The sequence below is a fragment of the Ruditapes philippinarum genome, unplaced genomic scaffold (assembly GCF_026571515.1).
Source record: "Ruditapes philippinarum isolate M1 unplaced genomic scaffold, ASM2657151v2 ctg68_1_1_1_1, whole genome shotgun sequence".
Taxonomy (NCBI): Eukaryota; Metazoa; Mollusca; class Bivalvia; order Venerida; family Veneridae; genus Ruditapes; species Ruditapes philippinarum.
Genome location: NW_026860464.1, coordinates 78,786 through 104,489, shown reverse-complemented (window position 1 = coordinate 104,489; position 25,704 = coordinate 78,786). Strand labels below are relative to the sequence as shown.

Sequence of the window (25,704 nt, the reverse complement as noted above, 5' to 3'; positions counted from 1 at the left end):
TATTTATATTAAGAATCTTACAATTTTTTAAATACTATTCTCCCTCTTTAATCATTATAATCAGCAGAATTAAGATACATATATTTAATTGTTGAATTCAACATATCTAAATCTAGCCTTATAATTATACAAAATTGAGTAACGTTCAATAACAAACAAAAAATTAAATATAAACATTGGACATTCCATAATATGAAGAACTGCTTTGTACATGTAACAGTATTGCAATCATATCGAATAGGGCAGCAGCAAAATGATACACTATCATGAGATTATCACTATGCTCATTTTGAGAAAATAATTATTAGTTAAGGCTTCCACCGAGGGCTATGTGTGCTTTATTGTATAACCTGAGACTATCACCGTACTAATTTGAGAAAATAAATATAAGGAAGAGGTATAAGAGCTTTACTGTATAAATTAACTCTGCCATCGTGTATTGTTTGAAATAAGAAGTATTAAATAGGGCTATCACCGTGGGTTGTGTGAACTTGACTGTATTCCGCGAGACTATCACCGTGGGTTGCGTAAACTTTCCTGTATTCCGCGCGAGGCTATCACCGTGGGTTGTGTGAGCTTGACTGTATTCCACGAGGTTATCACCGTGGGTTGTGTGAGCTTGACTGTATTCCGCGAGGCTATCACCGTGAGTTGTGTGAACTTGACTGTATTCCGCGAGGCTATCACCGTGGGTTGTGTGAGCTTGACTGTATTTCGCGAGGCTATCACCGTGGGTTGTGTGAGCTTGACTGTATTCCGCGAGGCTATCACCGTGGGTTGTGTGAGTTTGACTGTATTATGCGCGAGGCTATCACCGTGGGTTGTGTGAGCTTGACTGTATTCCGCGAGGCTATCACCGTGGGTTGTGTGAGCTTGACTGTATTCTGCGAGGCTATCACCGTGGGTTGTGTGAGCTGGACTGTATTCCGCGAGGCTATCACCGTGGGTTGTGTGAGCTTGACTGTATTTCGCGAGGCTATCACCGTGGGTTGTGTGAGCTTGACTGTATTCCGCGAGGCTATCACCGTGGGTTGTGTGAGTTTGACTGTATTCTGCGAGGCTATCACCGTGGGTTGTGTGAGCTTGACTGTATTCCGCGAGGCTATCACCGTGGGTTGTGTGAGCTTGACTGTATTATGCGAGGCTATCACCGTGGGTTGTGTGAGTTTGACTGTATTCTGCGAGGCTATCACCGTGGTCAGAACTATTAGATAATTCTATCACCTTGGATTTACAATCTTGTCGGTTGTCCTGTGTTTTCATGTTTTGCTATTTTCCCTGGGTTAACTTCTGGAAAAGGCTATCACAGTGGCTTGTTTAAGTTTTACCCTATTCCCCGAAGGCTTTCAGTTCATGCAGGCCTATGACACTGCACAAATGTCATTTGACTGTGTTGATTTTTCAATGACTTTAAACCAAATAACAGTGAAGTTTATGATAAACAAACATTGTATTTCAACTATTTCATGGAAATCTGAAAATACAATGGCAACGAACAGTGCACGTATGTCGATATAAACATACACAAGGATTGCAATGTAATGTTGTACTGTTTTGAAATCATTACACGAGAGGCACATGTTATATAGACTAACATTATTAACAGCATAATGCATGATAAGTATAATCAATTGTTTTGCCTTTAAGTTAAATGTAAGGAAGAAAAACAAAGTTATTCTAATATTAAGCTAAATCTAAGGGGTTTATAGAGAGAGATGTATATGGATGTTTAATATGAATCCTAATAACTTACAAATGGTTTATGTTGTTAATCAGCTAAAATCCTTACTACATTTAATCTTCATAAAATGAAACCATATTACTGATGTCCTCGTATATTCTTATAAAATGTACTTAGGGGAAAATTCGATGTCTGTCGTGCTAAACATATTGAGGTTATAATAATCATTAATTTATAGGAGAATGAGTCCTAGGGGAGCGGTGGCCTTATTGTTAAGAGGTCTGCCTCCCAACCCATGGATCATGGGTTCGAACCCTAATCGGGCCATGACCATATTTATTCATATGTCACCATGACTAATTTGTTACAGGAAACGGAAAAAAAGTGATTATAAGTTGCAAAAACTTGTTTCGCAATCGCAATTAAGAAAAATATAAAGTGTAATTAACACCATTGAAAATATATGGATTTGATAGTGTTGTAACAGATCCTTAAAATATTATTCTGTTAATTTGTTTGTAATTTTCAAACAGAATCTAAATGATTAATCTATAAGCTAGTTGACCTACCGAACATAAATATAATCTAACTCAGGAATGAACAACTGATCTAGAAATGTGCAAGCAAAATAAACGCAGAATTGTGCAGTTTTATCCCTAAAAAAATACGACGATAAGAAAATGAAACAATATATTTTGAAATATATCAAATCAAGAGAAATAAAGAAATGCAGTTACATAGACATAATTCTTTAAACCTCATTAAAGATATTTCTATCATCATTCATTTCTACTTTGAATATGTTATTTAGTGACCTTTGCGTTGCCTTCTCTTTACTAGTTTTCGTTATTTTTAGACTTATATGTGTATAACACTTTTAACTCTATCTTTATATAAAGGCGATTATGTGGCAAGGGATTGTGTATGACGTTCAAAGGATGTGTTGTGTCTAATTGTATGTTTACCGACGATTTTAACCAATATTTGGTCGTTTCACATAATCGGTTTTTTTGACCAGTGATAAGTGGAAACAGACATTGGCCCATTAGTCGTAGTGTTCGAGATCATTTTTTAAATAGATATTTTGCCTCTCTAATAATAATCGCTAGGCAGGATAAATCAGAATCCGTTTTTGTTTTTAGCAATTCAATTAAAAATCATTATATTTCCAATCTGTTATCTTTTGAAATCAACAGAAATAAATTTGCAATGATCAGGACATGTGCTTGATATGGTTATCAGTTTTCTGAAGGAAACTAGTCATTTTTATTACTATACTATCATTATGAGATGATGTAAATGTTTTTCGTGAACTATATTGAAATCAAAATTTCTTCTAAATGTGAACAAGTTTCCGCTTTAAGTTAATTTTCTCAACACATTCGGCCAATTATCCAGGTCATAATCATACAGAGAACGAATTTGCATAAATTCAAATGTTGTTTTCTTGCCACACACAAAAATTGCTGGCCATCAACTTTTTTTTTTTCAAAAATATGATCAATTCAATATTTCATTGTTGTTATTCTTATTTTTCGTACAAACGTCTTGTAGTAATACAAATGCATTCATATTTGAATTATTTGATTACTTTGGACAATACACATTTTGTCGTAATTTATTAACGTCAGCAATGAAATGATAGGAACCAGAAATGTGAAACACATTCAGCTGAATGCAATCGAATCACATTGTTGAAAGGCATTAAAATTAGTGAAGACAAGTCATGACGTCCAAGTTAGTTCATAATATTTTATGATTTGTTTTAAATTAATAATGAAACAAATTAAAAATAAAGGATTTCTGAACAATTATTTTAAAGTCATATTTTAGTCATTTTGAGTATGAACTTTTGCTGTGGTTTCGTTAAAAAATGATGACATTCATTTCCACATTCTGGAAGCAAGCCCTAGTTCCTTTGTATAAATATATAATTCACATTTGTTGAATCCATTTGATCATATATTCTTTAATGGACGTTTGAAGAGAAATATATAATTATGTCATCTACTACTTGATAGGACCACATACCGTCTGAATATTATCCGCTAGAGTTTTGATTAGAGTTTTTCTTGTAGAATATTACTAATAGCTCCTACAATGCTTTCATGAAATAATTTTACATGAAATTTCGTTTTAATTTGCTTTTTAATATTTACCTATTTGCACATTGACATTGATTATATACGTTGGTCTTCGTTTTAGAAAATATGTTTTTATTGAATTATCATACATGATGCATGACCGAACTAAAGGAAATGTTGATAACATAAAAGGCATGCTCCAGATTTTTTATACATTTTGATTATGCAAAAAAATCTTGGGTACGACTACACTTTTACAGTTACAAGTGAAAAATAAGCTTAACGAGCTGTCAATGACTAATCTTAGATGAGTGGTCATGTACAATGTTTATTATGGGAAAAAGTTTGTTAGTACCAGGGGACTTGCTTCGAAAAACGTATTTGTTGACTTGAGAATGACAACCTTTGGCAGAAATGATGCATTATGTAGCAGGCATAAATGTTGACGTCACCTTTTCTGCCTATTAAATGTTTCACAAGGCATATATTATCATACTGTATAAATACGTAGAAAACAGATATTAACAATAAATAAGTATAAACAAATTATTTTGTCTTAAATATAAAGAAATACAATGTTCTTTTCAAATTCAGCTAGATCTAAGGGGTTTATAATGAAATTAATATATATGTTTAATTCGAATCCTTATTAGTTATAAGAGGTTTATATAGTTAATCAAATAATATCCTTACCACATTTATATGCATAACATTTAACAATATTAATAATACCCTTGTCACAATATATTGTTAGGCAGAAAAATCGATGTTTGTCATGATCATCTGGTTGAGGTTATAATTATCACTTATACTATTAAGGTAAATGGGTCCAAACTGAAAAAAAGAAACATATTAAATGCAATTAACACCACTGGAAATTTATGGATATGATAGCCTTTATTTTTGTGATTTTTAAACATAATCTATAGGATTAAACTCTTATGCTCGTCAAACTACCGGACACTATTAATTTCTGAATAAGACATGATAATCTTCAGCATGCACATATTGCATAAACTGAAATTTACGAATAAATATGTGACTGGTGTGAAGTTTCTTTGGATATCAAAATCTAACGCATAAACTTATATCACAGATCTGATATACATGAATTTAACACTAATTTTGGTGTTTGAAATTCATTCTATGAACTATCTATTGCACACAACTATCATCCACCAACACGTAGTGCTGAAAATGATATATATCAAGTTTGTTAGCTTGTGTCTAATAAATCATTTTAATAGTATCCTTATGTCCTTAATTCATTAGATCTACATCAGACCGTCATAAATTATCTTGGACGACCTTAACTTTTGATCTGTTTAACATATTCCCACAGTGCTGATTTCTCTCCAAAATAAAGGCTTGCTAGTTAAGGTTGAATTCACTGACCTCTTCACTACCGCCTTTGTGGATTATGAAGACATCTCAGGATGTTTCTAGATTCAAAATTTTACCATTATCAGGACTAAATGTTGAATTTTGCTTAAGCTGTTTCAAGGGGGCGTGGATAGTCCATGAACAGGCTGAATCTAATCTAGCCTACAACATTGTCAATATTGTTGTTTTGGGCGTTCTTAAGTGATTCCAATTTTATCCTTTTTAGACACTTGACTGGGGCTTGGATTCATTCACAGTATAAAGCAATACAGCAACAATTTCAATGGTATAAATACCTTAAGTTATATTTTATTTGTACTTAAAGTTTCATCGGAAAATTTAAATACCCACGTACCAAAATCAGCAAATACTTTAACAAAACTTCTATTAATGCATCTGAGCTATCAGACAAAATCATAATACTTTGAAAGCTATAACACAAATCTCATTAGAATGTATGATATTGTCATGGGGAGCAACCGGATGTTATCTTCCTGTGCTAATGGTAATATTTAGTTTTTTCCTTTCTGTTTTCTTTCTCTGGTAGTGCATCAGTAAATATTGAGCTAAACTCTTCTGACAGATTAAAACATCTGCCTAGAATTACAGTTTAATAAATCGATAATTCTTTGTTTGCGAATAATATATTTGGATGTCATATTTGTTATTTAAAGATGTTGTAATTCAAACTTGTATAGTTTAATATCATAAATATGAGCTACCTAATGTATATTTTGTGTAAATAAAGGGAGGTAATCTGAAATTAGTTTCCGATAAAGTCTAAGCCAAATATTCCAATAAGAAATGAATTCATATATTTTACTGATTACTTAAAATGCTTAAAAGCATTTGCTATACATATTTAAGATATTTTTGGCTGTTTAGAAATGGTTTTAGAAGAAAAAACATGTACATAAATATAAGTTCACTCAAGTGTTTTTACATCATTAATTACAACAAACCTCTTTAAATATATTACAATATTGTTAACACATTTGTTTAGATTTCCTTCTTCAATCAAATATAAAAATAAAAGGATCGGTGTACCCTTGATTTTGTATTTCTTGATAAGTGATTTTTTTTGTTCAAATTGTAGTATTTTATGACAAAATGAATAGCCATTCGGGGATTACTCCGAATTTCCACTATACGTAGCGTTGCATTAAAGTGTATTTTTCCTTTTGTTCAGTTAATTGAAGAGTAAAGTCATGAATAATTTGCTATAGTTTCTTGAAAGGATTTAAATAATTGTTTTAGTTTGATGTAGAAATTGTTACCGTTAGTTTTCTTACTGTGTATATTATCTAACACTTGAATGCACAACTGACATTGTGCAAGCAAAGGTAACGCAGAGGCAGAAACGAGCACCACGGATAAATAAGAGAACCAATATATGTTAAGTAAATCTAATCAAAAGAATAAATAAGTGCAAACATTTACTAAGACGTTATTCTATAAACCTAATAAAAGATATCACATGTTAGTGTTCATTTTGCTTTTTAAAATCATCGACTTTGCTAGCGTGTTGAGGGCGACTTTTGTGTTTTGTCGTTTTCTTATTTTCAAAAAAATCGTCAACTTATTGAAAGAAATTGCTTAAAGTGTCATTCATCTCGTAAAGAATTTATCAACACAGATCTACTACGTGTCAAAGCTCAATCTTATCGATATTTAAATGTAAACAAAAGGATTCATTGTTAGTGTATCAATGTCATGAAAAGGGCAATGACAATGGATATAAACAGATGAGGTCATGAACTTTTGATCGATATTTAAAAAGACATCTCGCGAAGCTTTTACTTGTGGGAAAAGATAGGTCTAAATAATTTCCTTGTACATAATTTACGAAAGAATCGTTGTCAGAGCTAGAACTATACTAATATACGCAGTTTATATAATATCACTTACAAAACAGATATTTCCTGTTTGTGTATTTACAGGGTAATAATACTATAAATAAATTTATGTAAAAGACAAGCAAAACCCAACTAGCTATAAAAGAAATATATATAAGGAATGATAGAAAAAAAGGTATTTGTTAATAAGTCTTACCATTGTCATAATGCCATATATTAAAAAAAACTTATTCTTTGGATTGAGAAAACTATTCAGTGAAGCTTGTGGATTATTGCAGAATAGAGAGTAGAATATTAATTGAAATTCTTCTGTTTATCTGTAGCATATTAGAGCCACAGCGACAAATAAATGTAATTTAAACCAATAAAAAGGAATTGCAAATATGTTCATTATATGGTTAATAGCAATGTACAATTCTCATGATGTTTGACATCATACTTTCAGTAGAACAATTGAGACTACCAAAAGTCTCTCTTGTTATAGCCAGACCATGCCTAGGATACTCCTAACATTGTCATTTGTAATTTGTAGTGTTTATTTGTCAATGACTTTAAATCAAATAACAGAGAAGTTCATGACAGACAAATATATAAATCAAATAAAGCTTTAGCCCATGATGCTCTGACGATTATAACATAATACAAACTAACGAACAGTGCTAATGTCAGCACATAATCAAATACAAAACGTTGTCAAGACAAATCATGGCAAACACTAGTATGCATAATTCTTTTGTATCCATGTTATATTGTTTTACAGCATAAAAGACACGAAGCATTAACTATCACACTGTATATAAACATACATAAAACAGATACATTCAACAAATAAGTACAATCAATTGTTGTTGCCTTAAATGTTAAAACAAACAAAGTTATTTTCAAGTTAAGCTAGATCTAGAGCCGGTTATAAAACTCTACGAAAACACTATGTTGACAGATTAATCACTTTTAATGCGGATTGTAAGTCATTAGCGCAGCTTGGAACTTAATGTCACCATATTGAGAGTTCAGATATTAATAGACGTTCCTTGATTTCAAAAACATTTGTCATGCTCATTGTACATAAATGATATATACCTTAGGCTTTCTGCAATAGAACAATTATGAATATATCTTTTGTTAAATTTATATGAAAATATCATTTAGACAAAGCAAATGAATAGTAAGTCATAGATTCAATTCCCTTGGTGGGTACATGACCTATTTTGTCTTACATTTGGCATTAGTGCTTCTAGAATCAATAAATAAAATTTACAAGAGGATCTGTCAATCCGCTTTTAATGGCAAACATATTATAGCTACAGCAAAACACTGCTCATATGTGTATGGAAACACTTGTTTGTTTGTGTTTATTTTTTGTCGCTGAATTTAGCATTTCGGTCACGATCGTCAAGCATAATATAACTTCACTTATTCGGTAACTTAATAATAATTACCAATTTCCCAGCTGGTGCCAGTCGTTTTCTGAATCTGCGTTGATAGTCAAATGGCCATATGACTAAATGTTATAAAGATCAATAGTTACCTTGTCAAAGGATAAAACGAGCTATCCCTTGGTATATATGCATATATGTGTTCCTTATCAAACGACCGATTATTATCTTTAATTATCTTTACTACACAAAAATGATCAATTGTGTAAACAGCTACTAAGTTTTCAAGTATATTTTTCTTAGACAGCTCACACATATTAAATATTACGTTAATAGGTAACAAAACACTGACATTCAAAACAAATAAAGAATAGGATTCTAAATTATCTCAGAAAACCTTAACGATACCATACAAGAATAACACGCCGTCAATATCATAACGAGGAAGCATTTAAATATCCCTCTAACATCAAGTAGTACTTCATACTTCAAAGGTAATTGTTAATACATTGCTAGACATAAGAATTGAATTACTAATGATAAGGAGTGACGAGGCGTAAGATAAGATATAAAGATTAATTTTATAGATATTGTAGTAACGATCCTCGCAGCAGTATTGAGTTTTTATTATTTGTTCACTGCGGAATCGTCAAAGAAGGTTAAAGGTTATATGAGACTTAGCGATTGTAAAAAAAAAGGAAACCAACAAAAGTGACACTAAATATACTGACCTGCAAATAAAGGGACAAATTCGTTACTGATGTATTCATTGTGTCCCTAGATATCAGGGTTCCTGTCCGTGCTTGTGCCATGTCCAGTTTTTTTGTTGTTTTTTGGTCTGTCTGGACTTCCTGTCTCTGGTTCTTGTTGCTAGGTCGTGTGGGGGTTGCGTTAATTGAACGCCGCCTTTCCTTGTTGATCTTATTTATCATAGTTTGAGAGGTTTATAAGGTGAGATATGTACCTATATTTATAATGATCTGTAAAGACTTCCAGAAACGGCTTTTTAAATTTATTATTTAAGTCTGTCATTTTTATTTGATCAAGGAACAAAAATACGCCATGATGTGGTCTGTCAATTTTATTATCGCCCATCTTTCTGTTACATGTTTTCTTACTCCATCAACAAAATATCTATTACGCTTATTGATATTATTCGGAAAACAATTAAAATGTCTATCAAAATGTTTTCTGACAAGAGGGCGATATATTTATATTATGCTATAGATATTTGGATTTGATGAAACACACATGTTACTCACACGTAGAGTTTTCGATATCTTTTAAAATAATAATAAAGTTTTGAAACAAAATAAAAAGTTAGAAAAGTAGCATTGGGTAATTAACTTAGTCGATACTTGGCCTTATGCGAGAAGGTGTCATGAAATATCAAATTGTTTGTCAACAATTGTTTATTTTTCATATCAAGGTTATGTTTCTATATCTATGAATAAAAGTAAATTATATACATTAACTAGCCTCAAGATATAAAACAAACATATAAAAAACATTATTATTCTGATATCTTCAGCGGATTGTTAGTTATTATCGCAGCTTGAAATATACTTCTGTTCCATCAGCATACTCTCACTAATAACAGACTATTTACGTCTCGTTTCAACAAACATTCATTCATTCAAAGTTACCAATTTAAGACAGATTTACTGTAACAGTTACTTTTGTCATATTCATTTGTTAGAATAATTTTAAATATAACTTAAAGAAAGTATAGTGTTTTTACTAAAAGCAAAACAATTAACAATTATGCAGGTAAATTGTTTCCTGTTTTAGATGAATGTTTCTAAAATGTAGAAAACGTTACTACATGATTACACTAATTGAGAAATATTTAAAAAACTAAATTATTGAATTTAATTATTTTGATATTTTTTATAACATGTATAAGGCAAAGCAAATATTAAGTATTCATATGCTCTGGGAGCATAATAGGCTACATTGAAATGATGCAGACTGACCAAATTTCTGAAATTTTATGATACCAATACAAAAGGGACATAACATGAATGTGGCACATTATACACAGTCACACATCACTATCATAACAGTGTTAATTACTTTAAATGAAACATTATCGACGATACTAGTCAGTAAAACCAAGGTAATTTTCGTAACATTTCCTATCAGAATAATTCAAAACAGGCGCCAGACGTTTCATCTAGAAATCTCGAAATTGGGATTCAGTAAACAAAAATGCTATAGTAAATACTCAATGATTGATTTTGTAAAGTTGTAACAGTTTGTTTTTATTAAGTAAAGAGAAAATAAAACCCACTAATATCTACAAAAAAGAGTTAAGATTGACAATATGAAAAAACTGTTGGAAAGAATGAATTTGGTGTCTCTCATATAAAGTAAAATATAATAAAATATGTGTACTTTCAGAAAGCAATCTTGCTTCAGCATAAGCAAATGTCATGAACTTTAAATGCAGAACAAAACAGGGAGAACATATTCTATCCGTACACTGTATATGAGGATGTAAACTTTGTCAACATTAAACAATATTATAGAACAACACGATTTTAAGCTTAAACGAAACACTTTTACTTGTTTTTGATTTTGTGTTTCTTTTACTAAATAAATATTATAATAATTTTTCTTTAATAAATTCAATCATGAAAATAAAGTTTTAACAAACACAATTAAGCTTTGATATACAATGTTCCCCTTTAATTGCTTGCTGTATTAATTGTTGCCAAATTGCAAAATAAATAAATAGAAGTAACAAAATCTGATACGGGAGTTTTCTTAAATTATTTTTAGCAGAACAGTGAAAAATTACTTCCAATGTTATGGGAAATGCAGTGCAGATGCATTTAACATCCAATAAATGTATCAATACCGGTTCGATACCGGGTATGCCGAAACACAAAATTTTACAGAAAAATCTTTAGTTTAGTAAATATTAAGAAGAATAAGATACATAAACTATAAATTCAGTCTCATTCCAGCACTTTTGGTAAACCGCACATTACACTTAATATGATATCTTCAACTTTAAATCACGTAGTCTATTAAGAGGACAATAGATCAATATTGAAGAAGGCTAATTAGCATGTTTTCTCTCCGCGCCCCCGCTATTTTAACTTGTTAATTTTTGACTTTTCGCTTTGCAGAGTCGCGGAGCGAAAACACGAATGGCACAAATCAGCCATCATTGTAAGCTCCTATTGGCGCGTAAATGAACAAATATATCTTAACTGTTAACCGTTCTTATTTAGATACACCAATGCGTTGTATTATATACTTTAACCAAGAGTTTGTGAAGATGCAAGTGTGTTGTTAAACTAAATGTTTCGGCCTCAATGACATCTTAAAGCAAACACTACATACCGTCATCTACTTTTTGAGTAACTGCCTTTTACGATTAGAACAATTGATTGTATAGCTTAAATATCTGCAATCTCAATGATCCACACAGTAGTTGACAGGGGAATCAATAGAACATTGTCACTGACTTTAGAATCACATTCATTTGCTTAATTGGGCTTTCCCGACGTAGAAATGGAATCGGACTCCTAATCATTTACCATACATCGTAGTCTTTTATCCATTCGTGCGTATAAACTTGCAGCGCTTCGTTCTTTATGGAATATTCCTCGATTCGAATATTATTAATTCACTGTAAAAATTAAAAGTAGCACAGTAATGCTGTTGAACGTATGACAAATTTTCCGCGCGTCAATAAAAACAACTATCGCAAAGTTCTAAATTGTTTATCATTAGGCTTTTTGTACATTGAAATATAATGCTACTCATATGATAAAAATATTATTTAAATTTACTAAATATGATAAAAATTATTATATCTGAACGCTTTGCATCGAAGCAACATTGTATAAAAGATGCAATTCTGCTCCACTGAGACTTTCCTTTGTCGAGAAATAGTTTGTGTTTTCAAAAGTTAATAAGTATTAAATGCCCCACCCCCTGTCAGCTGCCCCTACCCCTGTCAGGTACCCCAGCCCCTGTCAGATGCCTCTTCCCCTGTCAGATGCCTCATCTCCTGTCAGATGTCCCATGAACAATATTTTCGTCATTATCATCACTTTCATTTAGACATGATTAAAAATAAAGGTTTCTTTTATAACTTTTGTTGTATCACACTTTAAAAAAAAAACAGTTCGAAGTTCAAAAAAATGAAAAACAAAGAAAAAGATGCACTTAAATGTGTTCATATATCATAAGAAAATAAGAACTATATATTACCACTCAATTTGAAACTTTACTTGCCTAATTTTCAACCGAATCTCGAATCAATTTGAAATTAAGGTATTTCAAAGTGCTTGAGCTATTCCGTCAATATGATATTTAAATAGAAAAAAGACTATATTTGAAATTCACAAATAATAATATACTTTTATTGATTAATTATAGTTTATTTATTTATTTATCTATTTTTTTAGTGAATGTTGTTTTTTCTTGGACTGTAACAGAGGAAATAAATTTATAAGCTATTTTATAAACACAAGCACAACACATAAATATAGTTATTAGTATAATTAGAGAATATTCTTTTCAGACGTAAGTCATATATCTTGATAACCTACAATATAAGATAAATTTACGAAAAGAAGATTTTTTTATTTATTATGAAATCCATAAATTATAGCTAATATTGTGATGGTGATATTTCGTTACTGTTCTAGAAATGACCAAAATAACAAAGTGACAAGTATTGGATTTGTCATACAGTATGATATGAGTATTTAATTAAGAATTTCTGAGACGAGCATAAACAAACCATGCAACGCACAGACAAGTATATATCGTATATATAAGACTAGAATATTATTGCGTGTATAAATCAAATATAAAATTACAATGCCATAAAGTATCCATAATACATTTAAGGTCAAACAATGTCATATTTAAGTGGGTTGCTCTCTACTAAATTATATGCTTTCTTGCCTACCTGAAACAAATTTTATAGACTGTATATAGTCTGCTATTGATTGTCTTTTAATAAAATTTCGATCATGTTTTATGCATCCTTTATAACGTTGGAACAATATCTTGAACAGATAATTGGTGTGTGAAAGCAATGTTTTTATTTAGTTTGTAATTTGCACTACAGTCATTATAAACCTATATTTGGTCTATATATATCATGCAGGGTGTCCTTAAAAGAATTTGACATCCGATAAATTTTGTAAACGATTCTTGCGTTTAAACTGTGAGTAAATCATACACACTTTTGGTTGCATATTTTTCGTAAATATTATATTGCTTTTTTAATTTTTTATGTATGATTAAAAGAGTTTATAACGAATATTTTTACGTTGTTCTTCTGTTAAATGAAGATCGTATAGCATGAATATGTTGACTGTTAGAATGAAAATATTTGCAATTGAAAATCAAACCAGGCATTTTTTAATTCTATAAATCTGCCACACTGTATATGAAATATACAAACTACTTCAAAAAGAAAATCCGAAAATCCTGAATGAAATAAGTTTGTGTATATAATTCCTACATTCCTAAAACAAAAATGGCGCGAACATTGAATCATCATTTCTCAACGGTTAAAACCCTGGTAAAATAGCAGAATAAAAACTTTCCTAATCACTTACAGACAGATGTTTTGTAAGACAGTGATTATGGTGAATTATAGATTTGTTAATGCTACAGGAAATATTAATTTTGGCTCTGGCAGTGTTTGTCATTAAGAAAATTGGTTCACGAATGATTATAACATTGTCTTGAAAGAAGCAAAGTAACAAAAGGAATTGCAGATATTAAGTTTAAGTACAACCTCTTTTTTCTGAGTATCTATTAATATCTTAATACAAGTACCCCATCCCTACTAAAAGAATGAATAAAACAAACAAACAAAAATGAAGAATGGAAAGAAAGACGACAACAACGACAACTCTTAGACAACAACAAAAACCACAATATTGAATTAGATTACAAAAGTACAAAATCAAACATTCATTTTATTGTTTAGAGTCGATAATGTTGCGATTAATTATTGTTTTTGTTAGTTATAGATACAATTTTAAGTGTCTAATGCCTTACCATAGGCTAATAGTAGTCGATCAATTCTATAAGACTTGGTCTAGGTTAACTTAGCCGCAGACATCATATATTATTCCTATTTTCTAGCTTAGTTACAGTATTTCATATACATTAAGGGGTTTTCTCAAGGGCAAGGAAATTCTGTAAAATATGTATTAAATAAATGTGTGGTGTAAATAACACAACGTGTACTTTTGTCTGTATACACTAAGAACATTTGTGGCCCTTTCCGCCAATGTTCGGATAAGGACATCGAACATAATAGTAGTACAACTCAAAACGAATATTAACTTTTTGTGACCAAGTTCTTGAATAAGATAAATTTACAGATATGCAAATAGACTATAATAAAATTCTACATTACATTTGTGTATTTTTAGCAAACTCAAAGTAAAAATAAATGTTAACCTATTGACGATATTATCAATGAAACTGTTAATTTAAATCTTGTTTTCAGTCATATTTTTTGTTCATAGTTTCATCGAAATTTGTTTTCTTTTCCTTTGCATCTAAACGTAAATAATAAAAAATAACACACTAAAATTAAAATGATCCACGATGATGATAAAGCTCTTTTGACGTCTTATCTGTGATACGCAGGCTTCGTAACCTCTTATCCCCTTTCTTAATTCCATTTTATTTAGTTCCGCCCATTGTTTTCTCGTTTAGGGCACACGATTTTTATTGCTTGGGGACCATACGCCGCTTTTCATGGAATGGCATGGAAGTGTCACATTGAAGGTTCCATGATAACCGCCGTATGAACACATCTGTGGATGTTTCAAAATTCAAAATTTTACTATTTCATGTTTAAATGTTGAATTCTGCTTAAGCCGGTGCTAGGGGGCGTGGACAATAACTTGCACTTTCCAGTACCGTCCATGAACAGGCTCAATAAAACCGAGTCTGCAACATTTTCAATTTTGCCGTGTTGGGCTTTCTTTAGGGATTCTGTATTTATCTATTTTGTTCACGTTAGTGTTTATTGCTAGCTACCGATCACGTCCCCTTACGTTTGCCTTAAGTTAGTAGAATTCTATATTTCAACATGTCTATGAATTAGCATAATTAGCAAGCGGCGTATAGTCCCCAAATTAAAAAATGTGTGTGCACGAGGAAACAGTTGCCAAATGTTAATAAAATGTAATTTTGAAAGATCAAATGTTGAGAACATACAAAACGAAATGGACTATCTGTAATCGTTCAAGAAAAAAAATAATTTTGAATGATACTAGGGCATCAAAGTCATGAAATTATACATATTGCATTTTATTTCTACCTTAAGTCCATATCATTTTTTTTTTATTTGATCTTGCAGAGATATTTATTATTTCGGTTAGGTATCTATCCAGAAAGCTTATTGAACGCCAATATTTCGTATAAAGTGCCCTCTCTTGCTTGTAATGATGCAATGACGGATACCTCGGTCTATGTCTAAACTTTTCTTACTTACTCAAACAACACAAATCGTTTGAATGCCAACCATATTCATTCCGCTTTAAGTTTACTTCCATCAGCAAACTAAATATATCATTTAGCCAGTCATATACTCAACGTGTTTTCAAAACATTTATTCAATACAATATTTCATTTTCGTACATTTTTAGTTATACAAACGCAGTCATGTTGGTATTATTTGATTACTTTGAACATTCAATACACATGTTGTCACGCTTTGTTACCGTCAGGAAAGATAAGAGCCAGAAAATTGCTAAGTGTAAGCATATAGTTGTATACAATCGTTGGAAGGTAGTGGAATTAACGTCTTAATGCTAAGCAAGTTATGACGTACAATTCAAATAATATTATTATTATATTATATTCCATTCTTTTTTTAAATTCAGTTATCCTTTTTCATACTGAATTAAGAATGAAGCAAATTCAAAATAAAGCTTTTCTAAACAATCATTTTAAAATTACATTTTATTTATTTCGTTAGTATGGATTTTAATGTTGCTAAAAGACGTTAAATTTCACAATATGTTATAGTAACAGTATCAAAATCTAATCTTGTTCTTTGTTTTTTTCTATCATAATTTTGCAAAAATGAATCGGATATTTCATGTTATTCCCAATCACAAACAAGTGTGTTGAATCCGAACATGTCCGTATTGAAATAAAAGTATCGGCTCCTATAGTCTCGTTCGGTATTGGAAGTAAATAATCATTTATGACTTATGCTTTGACCACAATTCTATATGTCACTGCATTGATAAAGATTTTATAAAGATTTTATTTTATATTTGTATAAACTAGGAAAAAGGACTCACTTGAAAAAGATTACACATAAAAAAATCTTTTTTCATAGACACAACCAGTCATAGTTACCTACCAACATCAAATTTAACATTTCTGTCGGTCGAAGGTCGTTTTTGTCTTCTTTTTTAAGGTAACAGGTGCGAAGAGGTCTAAATTATAAACGTGTGATAATAAGTTATAAATTATAAACCATCGACAGTTAGCTATAAATTAAAAGCAAACACTCCTAATATTACACTTAGTTAAATCTATAAATATGTCTTTCATATGAAAAGATAAATCTAAATGATTCCCTTGTACATAAATTACCAAAGAATCGTTGTCAGAATTATAAATAGCATTTAGCATTTAATATAATATCACTTAAAAGAAACATATATTTTATGTAAGTTTATCTATCTCTTGAAGAGCGAAATGCATCAATTAAAAGAGCACTTATTCTCAAAAACATCATAAATAGTCCCCTTTGCATATGTGGTGAAATCGAACTACATATCACTTCTTTTTCAGATGTTTACTATTTGAAACACAAAGGACACTGCAAATTGACATTATCAATTGAAAATGCAACCCCTACACTTTCTCTTGTTTTATATGTTGAAAGTAACAACTCACAAATCAACAAATTGGTCTTTGATTATATTCACTATTATATAGAACAGACAAGGAGATTCTTATAGGCCCACACAATCCAATACCGTAAGCAACCTAAAGCTCTCACCCCCTCTCTCTCTCTCTTAATTTCTTTAGTTTCATAACTTGATAACTTTTGTACTGTGGTAAAAACTGAACCCTTACAATTACAATCATACAATATTTTGTTTACATACGAATGTCATCATTAATGACTATTGTTTCATTTCAAGGAGAGAGTTTCTACAAAAGCTTCTAGCTTTCTACTCAATCAGTTTTGCGTTTTATTGTAATATAGTGTGAATATATATTTGACTAAAATTAAACCAAATAAACCAAAAGAACACATTTGCCGTGATGCCGATACAAAAACAATTTTACATGAATAAAGCATTGTGTAACAAACTAAATACGTACGTGTTAAAGGTTTAGGCCATATTCATTGAAATTATTCCGTTTATCTGTAACATATGAAGGGCCACAGCGCCAAATACATGTAATATCATCAATAATACGGAATTGCACATATGTTCATCATATGATTTAAAGCAATATAATAGAAAAATACAGAATCCCTAAAGAAGGCCCAACACGGCAAAATTGAAAATGTTGCAGGCTCGGTTTGATTGAGCCTGTTCATGGACGGTACTGGAAAGTGCAAGTTACCGTCCACGCCCCCTAGCACCGGCTTAAGCAGAATTCAACATTTAAACGTGAAATAGTAAAATTTAGAATTTTGAAACATCCGCAGATGTGTTCATACGGCGGTTATCATGGAACCTTCAATGTGACACTTCCGTGCCATTCCATGAAAAGCGGCGTATGGTCCCCAAGTAACAAAAAGCTTACGCCCTAAACGAGAAAACAATGGGCGGAACTAAATAAAATAGAATTTTGAAAGGGGATCAGAGGTTATGAAGTGAAGCCTGCGTATCACAGATAAGACGTCAAAAGACAAAAAGATAAAAGACAAAAAGATAAAGTCTGCTATGTTTCCTATAGCGAATGACACAAGTCAAACAAAAAAAAAAAAATTCTGGAAACAAAGTGATCCCTCGGAAGCATTAATCACAACAAAATAACATAAGAATTGCAGTCTCGGTTTGATTGAGTCTGTACATGAGGGATAATGTATAAGTGCAACATCCCTCACGCCCCCTAGCACCGGCTTGAGCGGTACTCAATTCTTAACACTTTATAGTGTTGGCATCAATGATCCCGAAGGACCAGAAAATATAACAACACTGAAGTGAAGTACGGGGCAACTTTTTACGGCTGCCACACGGCACTTGACACCTGCTGTTGTGAAGTACAAAATTCTGGAAACAAAGTGATCCCTCGGAAGCATTAATCTTCCGATAATAAAACTATATAGGTGCTTATTAAGATATGTTGTTGTTTTGAAACGCATAAGGATAGATAAGGATCCGCATGACAGAATCTGCTTACATTAAGACAAACAAAACAAGAAATTGACTAATGTGCTTATCATTATCACAAAATATATCTTTAAGAGTCAAAAGGGATGGTTTTTATTTTTAAAGCACTTCCGCTGACATAAGCATCAAAGATGATATTTAAAATATAAATAGTAAACTTATAAGAGAAAGTAACAAAAATATGTTATTCAGCAGTAGAAACAAAACAATATATAATTTATTTTTGTATTTTAAAGTCTTTCAAACAGAGAATCTCCTAAAATAATAATGATTCATGTCATAACAAGAGCCATTGGGACCTATCGAAGGTCTCTCGTTGCTATCAGATCATGCCTATGATACTCCTATCATTGCCATTTGCAGTGTTGATTTGTTAACGACTTAAAGTCAAATATCAGAGAAGTTCATGACAGACAACTATTAAAATCAAATAAAGCTTTAGCCCATGATGCTCTGACGATTATAACATAATACAAGATAACGAACAGTGCTTATGTCAGCACATAATCATATACAAAACGTTGTAAGGGCAAATCATGGCAAACACTAGTATGCATTATTCTTTTGTTATCTACATGTATAATTATATAATTTTACAGAGCAAAAACAAAGCTTAAATTGTCACTCTGTATATAAACATGTATAAAACCGATACACTCAATAAATGAGTCATGTGATGAAAAACAATGCTATTTTCATGTTAAGCTAGATCTAGGGAGTTTAAAAGCTCTTCAAAAACACAATGTTGACATATTAATCACGTATTAAATGCGTATATCACCATATTAATAGTTTCAGATATTAATGGACCTTCGTTGTTTTCAAAAACACATGTCAATGCTCGTCGTATATAATATATATATTATCAATATTATATTACACCTTAGACTTTCTTTGACATTATTTATCAATATAACAATAACGATTTTCACTTTCGATATATCTATATGTAAGGGTCATCTAGGCATAGTAAATGAATTGTATGACATAGATCCGATGCACTTGGTGGATGCATCAGCTGTTTTATCTTACATCTGGTTTTAAGGCTTCGAGAATCAATATATTGATATCACAAGAGATCCAGTCAATCCAATTTTGATGGCCAAACATATTGTAGCCACACAAAAAATACATCCTCATATGTGTATGGAACCATTTGTTTGTTTTTTATCTGTTTTTCGCTGGTTTGAGCTTTTCGGCCAAGGAGGTCATGCTTAATAAAGTTAAATTTCTTCGTTTATTAACAGCTTACTCAACAGGTGACGGACGACTTATCCTTCCGATTTCATAATATGCAGTGATGGTCAAATGGCCATAGGACTAACCGTCCTTGATCAATTGTCACTTTGCCCAGTAGGCCAGTCATAATAGAAATTAACAGGCTGGGGAATATTGCCGATCGAGCTATATAGCTCGTTTGAGCTATAATAGCCCGTTCGGGCTATAAAAAGAACAAAAGAAAGTGTCAAATGTCCTTTGAAAAAAACGACTATCCGAAAGCGCATATCCGAAGTATACCTAAACTACTCCATGTTCCCTAACACTTCGAAACGTGACATTGGTAAACACAAGCAGCCTCTGACATGCTGCGCCCACACATATAATGTTGGGAGAATATGTAAATTTATCTTATTAAATAGTCACCTGCATCTAAATAACTCTTATTTCTTCGTTTCGTACTTTTTCCAACACTGCAAATGTACCGGAAGTAATGAAAATACACGAACGAACACGCAAATGTTGTCATTTCGTCAGCATCTGAAGCTGTCTAAAAATAGTAACAAATGGTAAAGGGTGGCCCAAAAATATTCTATTCCTTCAATTCTTTCAAATATCCGTTTGTTTACTTTTTTGGTGTTTTTCGGCCACTGAATGAAAAAAATTCGTTTTAACTCAATCATTGTTTTAATGTAGAGGTCAAAGTTGAAGTCCGTGATTTACTATATACAGGTCAATACAAGGTTATAAGGAGGGAATGTTATTTTTGTATACAGTGTATTCATTTTTCAACTGTTAAGATGCCTTCATGCGGATGCAGAGAACATGATGTCATTTGTGATGATGGTGAGTCGGGGCCCATCTTTAAACTAAGCAATAAAAAAATAAAAAAGGATACCATTCACATTTTAAGACAGAAAGAACTTATCAGTAAATATTGTAACTTTGTTTGTGAAAAATGTGTAAAATGGGTCGAAAATGATAATAGGGGTGTTAAACGCATTCGAAATACATGTGAGGCATCTGATGTCATTAAACAAATAAGTGAAGGTGGTTTTAGTGAAGAAGAGCTAAAGGATATTGTTGGTGCAATCGGCAGTTTGTATCCGATTCTATTTATGAAGATAGTGTAAACGTTAGTGAAAGTTATATAAACCCAGAATTCCTAACATCTTTAAATTTGGAAGCCTGGTTGAAAAACCGTAATTGTATATTAACATCATTCTTATTAAATTGCTCCAAATCCACTTATACTGATAGAAAGAAAGTAGTATGTATAGCCAGTGGCGTTGAAAGTGTGTATAAAGCGAGAAATCAGAAATCAGTCACGCCGTTTGCTTTTGCAAATAACTTAGTGGCCTATTATATAAGCCACAGTAAAACTGTTGTTTCGTTTAATAATACTCACAAGCCTGCTGGGAGCTACAGGTCATTACAATCATGGCTAAAACGAATAGCCACAACACCCTTGTCTCGTGAAAATGAAATGTTGAAAAAAGATTCAATTGTCTTTTTTGATAATAATCAAATTTTAGCACGAAACTGGAGAGTTAATTATAACTACAAAAGCAAAGCAAGTGTTGTAACCACCACAAGCAATATAACATTTCAATCACAGCTGCAATACAATAATTTGTACTCTCCCAGCAACTGGCTGTATAACTGCGACCCCAACATTCCTATTCGTGAGATATTAAGCACAAAAATTCGAAATGTATTCCTCCAATCAAAAATCGAAAAGATTATAGAGGAATCAACTTTTATAAATGGCATTTTCAAGGACAGAATTAGCAGATTGATAGAAGGTAACGTATTTGTTTATATCATCTATAAAATTTAATTTGATAACTTCCCATTGCAACTAATTGTAATAATACCTTTCATAAAAAGTAATTGCTACATATATTAAAGGCACATTATACCTCGGTAATATGAAATATGTAAGAGGATACCTGAAGAAAAAATCTTAAAAAATGAAGTTAAATCGTTCATTACACGTAATGGGTCTTTAAATTTAATTATAAATGGTTGCTTCTGTAATATAATAATAATAATGCACTGTTGTAAAGTATCGCTTCATTGGTCAATTCTGACTTTAAAAAATATTATTGTCATACATCAAAATATGAAAAGTATATTGGAAAACATTTAAACCTATTTCATTATATGATATTGTATCAACGGCTGTTTTCAATATCAATGTCCTAAATCGTTAAAATGGTTATATACACGATTATCTGAAATTGAAATAATATGTTTTCCATGTGAGAAGTGTAAGTGTGCATTCGAAAGAAAATGAAAAGGTTGTAAGGTTATATAAATATTCTCACCTATCGAATGAGGTGATATAATCTGAGAGCCTTTGACATGGGCTCATAAAACCTTATAAGAGAAAATTTATTAAAAAATTAATTTAAAGGATGATCAGAATTTTAATATCTATGCTTTAAGGTTAAATATCATTTTGTTTTAGATAAATCTTTCATTTTTTTTAATAGGAGAACCTGTCTGTTCTCTTAATGACCAAAGTAAAGTACCTTACGATTGGGTACCAAATCAACACCTGGAACCTGAGCCGGATATTTCAATTGGTGAAATTTTGATGGATAATCCATGTTCGTATGAATCAGTTAAAAGAGTTATCAAAGTAAGTTACATGTTAAAAAAAAATAAAATTAAACGTTGTTTTTTATTATTAGTGTAACCAATGGGTGAAAATATGCAATTAAAATTTTATTATATACAACATTAATTTCTACGCTATAAAATGATTATTTATGCTTATATCTCTTAAAACTTATAAATAAAGTTCATTCATAACAATGCTGAAAACTAATTTTCAACACTTTAATTTAAGGAAATACGAAAAACTAGCGGAGTGACAGAAGATAACTTAAAAACATGGTGTATTATGGGATGCGACGGCCTTCCCTATACGCTAGGATCGAGACTAATTGAAAAAAATAAAGATATGCAAAATATCTTACTTATTCCCGGTAATATTATATTCAATTTTTGTCATATATAAATAATTTTTAATTGTTTTGTATATTCTTACATGATAATGAATGAATATATCAATATATCAGTCAGGCTGTTTCTGATTTTATTTGATGATTTTTTTGCAAAATGTTTAAGTGACTTTAAAAAATTTTCAAATATTAAATTAATAAATCACCGCTAATCACAACTGAAAAAGATGTTAATAAAAATATCATTATAGCATCAAAATATTTTAAATTTGCAATGCAGTGTTTGGATTCAGTGAATTACTCAAGGCTAGAAAATTGTAAGAAATGTCGATATGAAAATAAAAAAAAATATGATTGCAACATGTATTCTAAAATTGGTATTTTTTATCTGAAGGACACGGGCACATAGAGATGAATGTGGTAAAAGCTGCTTTTAAGTTACTGTGGGAGCCCATTCTACAGGACTTAAGTAAGGAATGTGGTTTCAAGTCACCAAGGGCACAAGTTGCGGCACAATCGTGTACTGATCACCACAAATCATACATGCTTTTGGAAATAATGTTTGAAAGTGCTTTGCAGGAGATCATGACAACTTTTATCATAAATAGTGTGCAGAATTCAATAACACCTAACATAGCCACTTTTTTTGATTATATAAAATCTTCAAAAGACAAAAATTATAGATTTATGTGTGACGCAATAATAAACTTTATTTTTCCAATATTTCTATATAGAGCCGGTGTTAGGAGAAACAATTTCGGATATATATCTGCAGCTAAAGCTAAATTTTTTAAACTATTTTTTTCTGGCAGAATGAAAAATTATCAGCAGCTTATTATGAAAGATATTAAAACATACATCCTAGCACCTCCAGAAGTGAAGCATTTCTTACAGAAAACCCAATCTTTTACTGGTAAATCTACTGTGTTCCCTTAGGGCTACTGCGACAGACACATAAATAATAAAATATGCAGTACGCTGTCCAATTGTTTTCCATGTTTTCGTTCTTTAATTGAATTTTTTTGTGTTCGCGCGCGAATGTGTTAGTTGCGATTGCCCTAATGGTACACCATAAGAGTCATATATGATATATGATATATATATTTTTTTAATATTATTTTTTTATTGCTATTTCAATATTGATTTAAATGCATTATCAATAGTTACCAAAAATCGTTATAATTTTGTTTACAGAAAAGTATCTGTATTTAATACAACACTATATGTTTATTATTTAAAGTTATGAGAATGAAAACATTATTTATCATTATTTAAAAAATATATTTATGTTCAGTCAGTGGACACCCTTCAAAAGGAGAAGGTGGAGATTTCATTCTTGAAGCGATTAATAAGAAAATCCAAAGATGGTTGCCCCCGGGGATACCGCTTGAAAAACATTGGCGACAGGTGTGTCGAACTGCACATATACTTGATAAGGTTTGTTTATAAGCATAAAAATAAAGTAAACCCTTTGCAGACCTGCCATATATACAGTGATCACCTCTTTCTAAAAACACGTTTTGTTCAAGAAAAAATTAAATTGACTGTTCATAAGTGTTTGTCTGCGCAATTGAAATATTCGATTCCAACAATTTAAATCACCGTACTACATTTACATGCATTATAATAAATATTTTGGACTTAATTTCTTTATTTCTTTGTAATTCATACTCCAAAAGTTATTGTCATTTATCCTTCATTTTAATAAAAAAAGAATGAATTATATTATAAAATGATGTTTTAGATTCGTGAAAATACTTTACAACAGTGTACAATAACCGAGGACAGATCGTCATATGTTTATAAAAGAGATATATCAAATGAAATAGAGAAATACCGGATGAGACTGAGGAAAATAGGATATCTTAACAACAAACAGACGTTATCAAGGTATTTGAAAGCATTGCTTCATTTCTTACGGCTGTCACCGATAAATTTCTAGCCAAATAAAATGGATGAATATTTTCATGGACTTATGTAAAACAAATTCAGGTATTGTATGTTATTTAAATCAAAATAATATTAAGAATTTTGTTAATATACATTATGTTTCCTGATTTCCTGTGAAAATTAATCACTACTTGATAATATACTTTTGTTACGAGCCAGGCGTAACGAGAAAGAAAAGCCAGCAACAAACTTGTAGCAATAACAAATTTATTACAGAAAAATTATTAAAGAAAAATAAAATAACAAATTATCTTTACAAATACCTGAAGTCCAAATAAAAATTACAAATGTCTAGTCTGATCCTGGAATGATCCTTTTTCAATAGCACAGTTAAATCCAAGTTAAATCCAAGAACACTTTAGAATAAATTCCCACAATAAAATCCACAAGAATAATTAATAATCCAAGCTCCAATAAATCACTTAATTTCCAAGTTGAATAATACTCCAAATATATTGATGACTTAAAAGATCACTGATGACTAAAAAGGTAACTGATGACTTAAAGATAAGAGTTATGAAAAATGTCTCCTTATATATATTAACTAAGAAGTTTCTAGAATAGTCTTCCATTTACTACAGTAATCATAATCTAGCAACTTCAACAATAAAGATCATTCCAGAACTTTCTATCTAAATATAATGCATGAGTTTTCCACAACAGTTAAGAACGTTCTAGTACATACATGTAGTTTATGTTCTAAAAATAGAACAATGACAATATTGGAAATACCAACTGGTCAGATATAATCTATATACATGTAATATGTTGCATACATAACACTTCCCCTCTTCAAGAAAAAGAAATATTA

General features: G+C 31.0%; 1 protein-coding gene across 1 annotated transcript in view; it reads left to right on the top strand.

Moving 5' to 3' along the window:
• The window catches only part of LOC132760167 (uncharacterized), a 54,268-nt gene that overhangs the window by 20,506 nt on the left and 8,058 nt on the right, over positions 1–25,704 (top strand). Inside the window, exons 2-6 of the mRNA XM_060752083.1 lie at positions 22,470–22,618; positions 22,829–22,967; positions 23,338–23,856; positions 24,238–24,380; positions 24,688–24,833. Of these exons, the coding sequence (XP_060608066.1) occupies positions 22,470–22,618; positions 22,829–22,967; positions 23,338–23,856; positions 24,238–24,380; positions 24,688–24,833 (1,096 nt within the window). The remainder of the gene's footprint in view (positions 1–22,469; positions 22,619–22,828; positions 22,968–23,337; positions 23,857–24,237; positions 24,381–24,687; positions 24,834–25,704) is intronic.